Consider the following 8,584-nt stretch of genomic DNA (forward strand, 5'->3'; position numbering starts at 1 on the left):
ATGTTTAATAAGTTCTATGTTTATTAATCACAAATTATTTTATATAGTTTTACACAGCTCAAATAACTGCAACTTTAAGTCATAGTTGCAGTTATTTGAGACTTTTGAGCTGTTAAGTCATAGCTACAGTTGTTTGAGCTGTGTGTAAAACCGTGTATAACAATTTGCGTGGACAAGTATTTTCCATAAGGACAAGATTTAAGTATAGTATTTCAGTGTTGTTCTTTAAGATCTCCTCTTAAGATTATGCCTTATGATTTTTTTCTTATGAGATAAAAGTTATGAGATAAAAGTGTATTTTTTAGTTAAGTAACTACATAACTAAATCTTAAGAGAAGAACTTAAGAAACAACATCTAAAATACTGCATCTAAATTTTGTCATTTCCATATAATAAACCATATATGCATGACACACATGGGCATATAGATATAGACTACAGTGCGTACATGTGGTGTGGTGTGGAGTGGTCAAAGTAACTTCAAATAATGCTCCTCTGAAGGAACATGAAGGCCCATTAAAAGGATTTTGCTAGCAATCACGGGCTTCATACTTCATGCAGTTTGTTCAAGGGCATTTATATAATATAAAATTATAATAATTGCCACTAGAACAAGTTAGTGATCATCTCTCAATGAATTTATATCTAGTTATACCATAAATGGTAGGTAGCCAACTTTCATTTAGGTCTTTCGTGCAACACCCAGCTAAGGTCGTGTTTTTAATTTATTTTCATATATTTTTAACCTCAATACTGTACTAGTTAGGCTACCTAAAATTCACATCTAAGGTTGTGTTAAAAGTTTTGTTTCCTGATCTTTCTTTCTTTATTGAAAGATCAGGAAATAATTGAAAATTTGTAATTTCTAATTGAATTTAAATCCTGTTGTGAATTTTAAATGAGAGAGACTTGGTCCAGTGAAAGATAAGCAAATAATGTACAATTGTAATTTTTAAATAAATTTAAAGCGTACAATTTAATAGAGAGAAAAACCAACCTGTTAAAAAAATAATAATAAATAATTAAAGTGAGGAAGCAGCATGCCCTATACATCCAGTATTGAAGAATAAAATGTTCAAAATTATAACCTTGAATCATAAACCTCTGAAAGGAAAAAGATTGAAGAACTTTAAAAATATATATCCCATTGCCAGAAAAGGCTACATGAATATTTGGAAGCTAAAGCTGCAGACAGTGGTTCTACTTCAACAAAGTAGTATACATCTAACTGGTCATTCTCATTCCATACATTTTACAAGCCAATCTAATTCACCAATGTCATACCCATCCAAAGTTAAAATGACTATTTACGAAACAATTATACAATAGACAAAACAAATCTATGCATACAACTGATACAAAAACAAACAAAAAGCACTATAATCTGTACAGGGAGGAGAAAATCTAGCAAATCAACATGCTAGCCAGCCGTGCCATTATTTTCCTTTTCCTTTGAATCTAAATTCCTATTAATCTGGAGACATATCTGAAAACTGGCCCAGGATAAAGCAATGAAGAAGAGATGGAGGACCAAGGCACTATTTTTCACGTTCGATAACTTAATTTCTCTACTTCAATTTTGGGTATGGGAACAATGGAATTAAACGACATTTCACTTTTGTATATGACTTTCACCAAACTACAAATAAATCTGGGGGGCATCACCAAATGATCAATTACAAAACAAAACAACTGCCATGCATCTTTGGCACTGAGTTGGCAAGCTTGGTTGCAAACAGCTAAGAAACTTGTGTCTTGAAAGAGAATATGAGCAACTAATTACAGCTATTTTCAAAAGTCATTTCCTGTTTACAATAAGAGTAAAACATTTCATCAACAAACAAGCACTAATAAAGATACACACTCACATCTAGTTTCTCAACCATTAGCAGTTCTGGTTCATCTTTTAACCAATTACCAACACTCCATGTCACAGTCATGATCATTAACAATTATTTCACCAAAAACAATCAGTGCTGCCAAAATTTATATTCATAGAAACATTTTTTTATGAAACTACCTTCATAAACGCAGCAATTCTCTTTGGCGGGGCTAAGAATAAACTATAAAAAGAGCCAAGCTAGATCATTAAAGGAAAATCAAGTTTACTTTAATGAAAAATTATATATATTTTAAACATGTAAAAGAAGTATGATTTTAGCAAGAAGATATGACGACATTAATTATCTGCACAAATTAAAGGATCTAGCTAGTTCTTGCTGCTTGAGACAAAGATTGGGAATTTGGGAACGCAGTGAAAACTACATGATATAAAAAGCGTGGCCATCAATAAAATAATGGTTCTAATTGCAAGGATAAATGTCCAGAGAAAAATTTTCAAATCTTAAGGGGGCATAGAAAAGCCACAAACCTAGCTGTATTCCAGTTAAAATTGATAAATTGTTACAACAAATGTTGGATTGGGGATTTGAACCCTGGTTCTCCTTACAAAGGAGACCAGTCAATGGCACTAAGGTACAAGGCTCTTGGAAAGCTGTATTCCAGTTAATAAGATAGCAAAAGATTAACAATGAACATATTTGTAAGAGGCAAATCTGATACCTGATCACATATTGGGCATGCATCACTTCTTTCCATCCATTCAAGAATGCATGAGAGGTGAAAGTGGTGTTCACATCTCGTGATAATATTTGGATTTTCAGCATCGTACTCTGCATTGGAGAACAAAAAGTTTATCCATCAGCTACGAGCTTCACATTTAGAAAAAGCATTCAGAAAATTCTTGATTTTACTTCCCAAAACAAGCAAGCTGGAAAAAGTTAAAACAATGAAAAGAAACACCAGTTTTCTGGTAATGCACCTTCAAGACAAATGGGACAGACATCTTCTTCTTCTGCTACAGATACTTTGGGACAAGCACCTTCTTCTGCTACAGATACATTGGGACAAATATCTTCTTTTGCTACAGATACATTACGTTCATTAAAATTTGGAGCATCTAACTTCCTTGGTGAGACACACAAAGAATTGGCTTGAGCTTTGCAATCTGATTCCTCAAGATCTTCACATGTAGTCAAAGTTTCAAAGCTATCGCCACTAACTGTTCCTCTGGCAGACTCAGATTCTGTTGATTGTGGATATCCCAAGACCAAATCATATGGCAAAGGTGCAGGAGGGGCTCGGTAAGTGTCAGGAGTTGATGCATCCAGACCAAAATCAACCAGGAATTCAGCAGTAAGTGCAGAGGCTGCACCATCATGAGATCTCAAGGACTCATGCTCTTCCAGAATCGGTGGACACTGCAGAAAAGAATTAATTTTTTTCAAAATGATATGTTAATAACACACACAAATTCTCATGAGCCAATTTTAGCATAAACAAGCCAGCAAACATTTCAACTCCAAACTCCATATTGTCTTGTTGACCCATGAAAGGGCATTGACAACAGTACGTATTACAATCTTAATGTGCAAGGTCATTTCCACGAAAAAAGAGAGGAAACTTTCAGTTCAAGTCCATCATTAGCCAAGGAAGAAGAAGCCAACAATGAAGAAATATAAAGGTTACAGCTGCAACAATATAAATGTTCAGAGTATGTTTTCCAGCAGCAATTCAGAAAGCTTCACTTTCAATTTAAAATTTTAGCCTTCAAACTTCAAAATCTTAGATGGCAGGAGAAATAGCCAATAATAATAAACTCATGTTCTAGTTTTCCCTTGTTCCGATCACAAAAATAAAAAAGATTAATCATACAAGTTGAGATAAAATTTTGTTAAAACCTACAAATTTTCTGGCTGATATGAGATGGCAGGAGAAATAGGGAGCTACGGTTCCATACTTACATTGTCAGTAAGAACCTTTCAGATGCCTTTGCCTATATTTTAATACAGCTTTTGTTGTCCCAGATTTGCCAATAATATGCACGACTGGATTTTGCTTCCAGGTGCTAAATTCATATTAACATTTAACCATAAACTTAAATTTGTTTATTATTCTTTCAGGGCATTTGATACAGAGTTAAAAGACAGCATGTTGCAAAGTGCAGACAAGAGGATTCCAAACCTCAACTTGACTACTGCTTGCTGCCCCAGTTTTTCTTGTGTAGGAACATGTTAAAAGGTCTTCTTTGTTAGCCTTTTGATGTTGGGATTGAAAAACAATTTTTTAACAGGTTTTTAAACACCTTATTCTTGGTACAGACAATTAGCTGCAATATCTGTAAATGGACATGCACCCCACTGTACAACAAGCTCAACGCACAAATATCCAAATCAACTGTATTCTACTTATCAAAAAATATCACATAGCCTGCTCTCCTTTATTAAGAGAATCAAGGTTCAAATCCCCTATGCAATGTGTTATATAAGGTGAGAAGGTAACTCAACAGAAAATCCATGTAGCAACACTCATGTTAGCATAAGTGACCTGATTGTTAGTGCCGACTAAGGAGGTCAAAGTCCCCCTTAAACAATTGGAATGTATTGGACTTGCAAAGGTGAATGTTTAGTTGACAAGATATATGTAGGATATGTCAGTCTCAACAAATAATACACCTCTTTGGAAATCCATCATGACTATCATGACTTGGCTCATCCAATAGGAGTTTGCAATACTACAGGCTCCCTGATATTAGACTGGAAGGATTTCTGATCTAAAGTACGGTAGTAGTTAGAAAAGAATTGCACAAATTCTATGGTAGAAATCCTCAATTCCTGCCAAAAGATACAGCACCCAAAATGGAGTTATTGCCACATATCAGTCTCCCAAATTTTTACAAAACACTTCAATAGCAATAAAAGTTTCTGAATTGTTTCTTTAGTTATAGATAATAACTTATTAAAGTATCTTGAAAAACCACCGACTGGTACCTCCTCCCCTTGCAAATGCTTAGTGGTGGGTGAGGTTGTGGGTAGTGGGTTCAAGACCCACTGGGTGAGTGCATAACTTACCTCTGAAAAAATAAAAAATCTTGAAAAGCCAATCAGTTATAGCTCAATTGGCACGTCCTCCACTTATAAGTTCTATGTGGAGGGTGAGGTTGTGGGTTCAAGAACCATTGGATATGTGTTTAACTTATCAATAAAAAAAAAACCTCAAACTTATCAATCAAAAAAAAAAAAAAACCACTTGAAAAACCACTTCAGGATAAATGAACATGTCTTTACAAAAATGGATCAGGAATAGAACTAACAAATAAACTAGATGAGAATTTCTGTAATTTTGTGAGTCAAATTCCACCTTGGATTTACTTCAAATGAACCCTGAGTTACCACAAACAAGCAATGAAAAACATTTTGATGATTAGGGCAGTAAGTAGATCAGCATAGTATATGCTACATTGATAACAAGTCAAGCATGAGAAAAGAGGAGCACATAATAAGAATAATGCCAAAGTATTGTAAAATTAGAGGGAACGTGTTGCTGACATAGTAATAGACAGGTGTTCCATGCAGATGAGCTTTTCTGGAAGAACAGCAGCAACCTCCCATCCCTGAAGTTATTCCTTTATCCAGCCCAAACTACCATTCATTGGTGCATTCTTTCTGTTATTTGGCATCAGATGGCAGAAAAATGCCACATTTTCAGAGTAAATAAATGTTCACAAGCACAATTTTCTAACAAAATCAAAACCCAGAGCAAAGAGGTAAAAAGACAGTAGAGATGTAAAATGTAAGCGTGTAAGATAGGAAACGCAATCAGAAACAAGTGAAAAAACATTAGAACTAAGCTAGCCACAAACTTGAAGATGGAGGATAATGCCTAGAATCACTACAATCATAGCATGCAAAAGGGTATGCCAGTTAAGTTTATTAGAATTTATAACCGAAAGTCAGAACTGAAAAGTGAAGAAAAATAGTATGGCCAATGACAAACACCATCAGTAAAATTCACAACTGTTCCTTGTTCTGAAAAATACAGCCTTGAAGCTCGGCAAGTATATGTAAATAAAATATTGAACTGGGTTCATCGTGGACATAGCCTAATTAAGTCATAATAGCTAAACATACAAATCTGTACCTCCCTTCTGCAGTTTGTATACATTAACAACCGCACATTTTTACTATCATTCCATGAATCCATGTACCTAAAATTACACAACCTAATATAAAATTTTAGTATGCACGCATAATTCAACTCAAGGCTGTGTCAAACTTCACATTCATCTACTCTAAAGGCGCAATATAAAGAAGCTTAATACATATTCTGTACTTCTAGAGTTTAAACAATAGCATGAATAGGAACTCGCAATAGGATTTTTAGCATTGCCACCACCCTTCCTCATCTCAAATGGGCCAGAAGACACCACACTTTCAAGTTTCAATCTTCAAGCGTGTGTCTGTATTTACATACAAGCTTAATCTCAGAGACAAATCAAATTTGAGTACCTACATACTTCTTTGCAGGTCCTACACCTATCCAGCCAACTTTATTACAAGAAGTGATCAAATTTGCTAAAGTTTCAAAGGTTAAAATAAAAACCCACATGGAAAAATAACTAATTGAAACAACAAAATAGGATTAAATTCAGAGACAACTACAAGTCTACAACAAAACAAAACATCACCCACAATTTATTATTAAAAAATAAAAAAACTACTAAACAATTGAAACATTTTGACAAAATTGATTGTAAAGCCCATAACTTTCCAATTCATATTCAGTAACAAATTTCACAAAAAGAAAACAAAAACCCAGATATTAAAGTTGGTAAGAAAGAAAAAAAAAATGACATTTACATTGAAACAACAATCTGAAAACAACAAACTAATGAAAACCCATCACTTACAAAGGGAAAAACAGCAAAGCTTACCACTGAAAAAAAAGAGAGATATTGAGACAACAGAATTTGGAGTAGGGGAAAGAGATATTGAAGAGGAGAGGTGTTTGAAACCTTTCCTACGTCATTTGTTTTTGTTTTGTTGTGCTTTGTTGCAACTGTGTTTGTGCACTCTCCACTCATACCTATCTCAAAAAGCTTGACGGGTGTACAACTTGACTTTTTTATTTAATATGCAAATAAAATAATATAGAGCGGTTAAACTTAATATTGTTGATTATTTTTATATTTCTGTAACGTGTAAAGTGGTAGTACTTTCTTTTTTCTTATGTGTGTACTTCACCACTTGTGTAGGCTAAAGGGAAGTCAAGAATTACAGTGAGACAGTTTTGAGAGCTGGGATGCTTTTCTAGGACCAACCATCGATAAAATAATAATAAAAAAAATTTAAGGGATTTCTTGAATCATAAGATAAGTCATCTCTAGCGAATTAAACAAATTTTTATATTATTTAAAGAATAAATAATGATTTTTACTTTTTAACTATTCACTTTTATCTTATTCAAAAACATTTGAATAATAAATAGTAGCCCATCAGACTTGATGAATTACTGTTCACAAGCCAAAAAAATTTCCAGATATAAAAAGTTTATTGAAAAATAAATAGTGTCCTATTTTATGGGTTTGCTCTCTAAAGTAGAGAGCATTTATGTTTAACTCTCTTATTGGATTCTACTTGTTTCTATGGATTTTTTTTTTTATAAAGATAGTTTTGTGTTTGGTAGGATAAAAAATATAGAAACGCTTCTTTTCAAAATAGTTTTTTGCGTTTTTCTATAAACAAAGTTTTTTTTTTGAGGAGCTCTATAAACAAAGTTAAAAAAATTATTTTTGTTTAATAGATCATTTTTAAAGAGAATATTTTTTTTTTCAAAAGTTTTTTTTTCTCCATAAAGCAATTTTATCTTATATCACGTTAAATAAAAAAAGTTGAGAGCTAATATGAAAATGGTTGAAAACAACTCTACCTCGTCTTTAAGGATGCTATCAAACATAAGACAATAAAATAATTTTTCAAACAATAATTTTTTTTTTATACAAAAGAGAATTTTTATTATAACCTAATCTAAATGTATATATGTATGAAGTTCTTTCCTGAAAACTTGAATTATGACCCTTACCCCCAACATCCCACAAGTACTTATACTTCTAAACATAGAAAAATGAGACAATTTTCTAAAAATAAATTTTTTGAAAAATAACTCATTTTTTTTTAAAATACGTTAAAATCTAAACAAACCGACCAAATTCTTGTTTTCTAGCATCAGTTTTTTTTTTTTTTTTTTTTTTTTTTTTTTTAATTTAAACAAAATAAATTGATAATTGAGGGATATTGTTTATTGGCTTATTGCCGACGATTGATAACTAGTTTGTAACTTTTTTTCTTGAGAATGACCTTAACTTTGTATGATTATATAGGGCCAATTCATTGCACACGATTACAATATTAAAATTTAAGAAAAACTGTAAAGTCCAGAAAATATCCAAAGGTTTTGTCCTTTGTCATAGATTACACACTATTTTTTTAATTTTTTAATTTTGAATTCTATATTTTATAAACATTACATGAGATGAGAGCATTATTATCTGGTGCTCTAAAATGCGTTTTTAGCTAATATTGTCTTTTTTTGGTTGAGGTTAGCTAAGCTAACATTGTCGAATGTATACTGTTCCGATATCTATAGCTTAATTAAACATTATTTTATTCCATCCTCAATTATTTTAATATCACCAAAAGAACCAAAAGTATAGAACGTATGATTTAGGATGTATTGTTAAAATGAT

At 32.4% G+C, this 8,584-nt stretch overlaps 1 protein-coding gene across 3 annotated transcripts; it reads right to left on the reverse strand.

Moving 5' to 3' along the window:
• Positions 1-1,072: 1,072 nt before the first annotated feature.
• Positions 1,073-6,941, reverse strand: LOC115986843 (probable E3 ubiquitin-protein ligase RHB1A). 3 transcript variants are annotated; one of them, XM_031110180.1, is made up of 5 exons: positions 6,773-6,898; positions 5,388-5,504; positions 2,822-3,260; positions 2,563-2,672; positions 1,073-1,805 (listed from the first exon to the last, which is right to left on the reverse strand). In XM_031110180.1, exons 2-5 carry the CDS (start codon positions 5,448-5,450, stop codon positions 1,776-1,778), a joined length of 642 nt encoding a protein of 213 aa, XP_030966040.1. In that variant the 5' UTR covers positions 5,451-5,504; positions 6,773-6,898; the 3' UTR covers positions 1,073-1,775. The 3 variants fall into 3 exon arrangements, with proteins under 3 accessions (XP_030966040.1, XP_030966041.1, XP_030966039.1); XM_031110181.1 differs by having other exon boundaries at positions 1,106-1,805; positions 6,749-6,835; XM_031110179.1 differs by lacking the exon at positions 5,388-5,504 and having other exon boundaries at positions 1,106-1,805; positions 6,773-6,941.
• Between the last annotated feature and the right edge of the window lie 1,643 nt (positions 6,942-8,584).

Source organism: Quercus lobata, chromosome 4 (genome assembly GCF_001633185.2).
Source record: "Quercus lobata isolate SW786 chromosome 4, ValleyOak3.0 Primary Assembly, whole genome shotgun sequence".
Taxonomy (NCBI): Eukaryota; Viridiplantae; Streptophyta; class Magnoliopsida; order Fagales; family Fagaceae; genus Quercus; species Quercus lobata.

Excerpts from the sequence above, each read along its gene's own strand:
- LOC115986843 (XM_031110179.1), bottom strand. The coding sequence starts at position 6,922 with ATGAGTGGAGAGTGCACAAACACAGTTGCAACAAAGCACAACAAAACA. Across the intron at positions 3,261-6,772 it reads ATCTCTCTTTTTTTTCAGTG|TGTCCACCGATTCTGGAAGA; the intron begins GTAAGCTTTGCT and ends TCTTTTCTGCAG. Across the intron at positions 1,806-2,562 it reads CATGCCCAATATGTGATCAG|GAAATGACTTTTGAAAATAG; the intron begins GTATCAGATTTG and ends TATTGTAAACAG.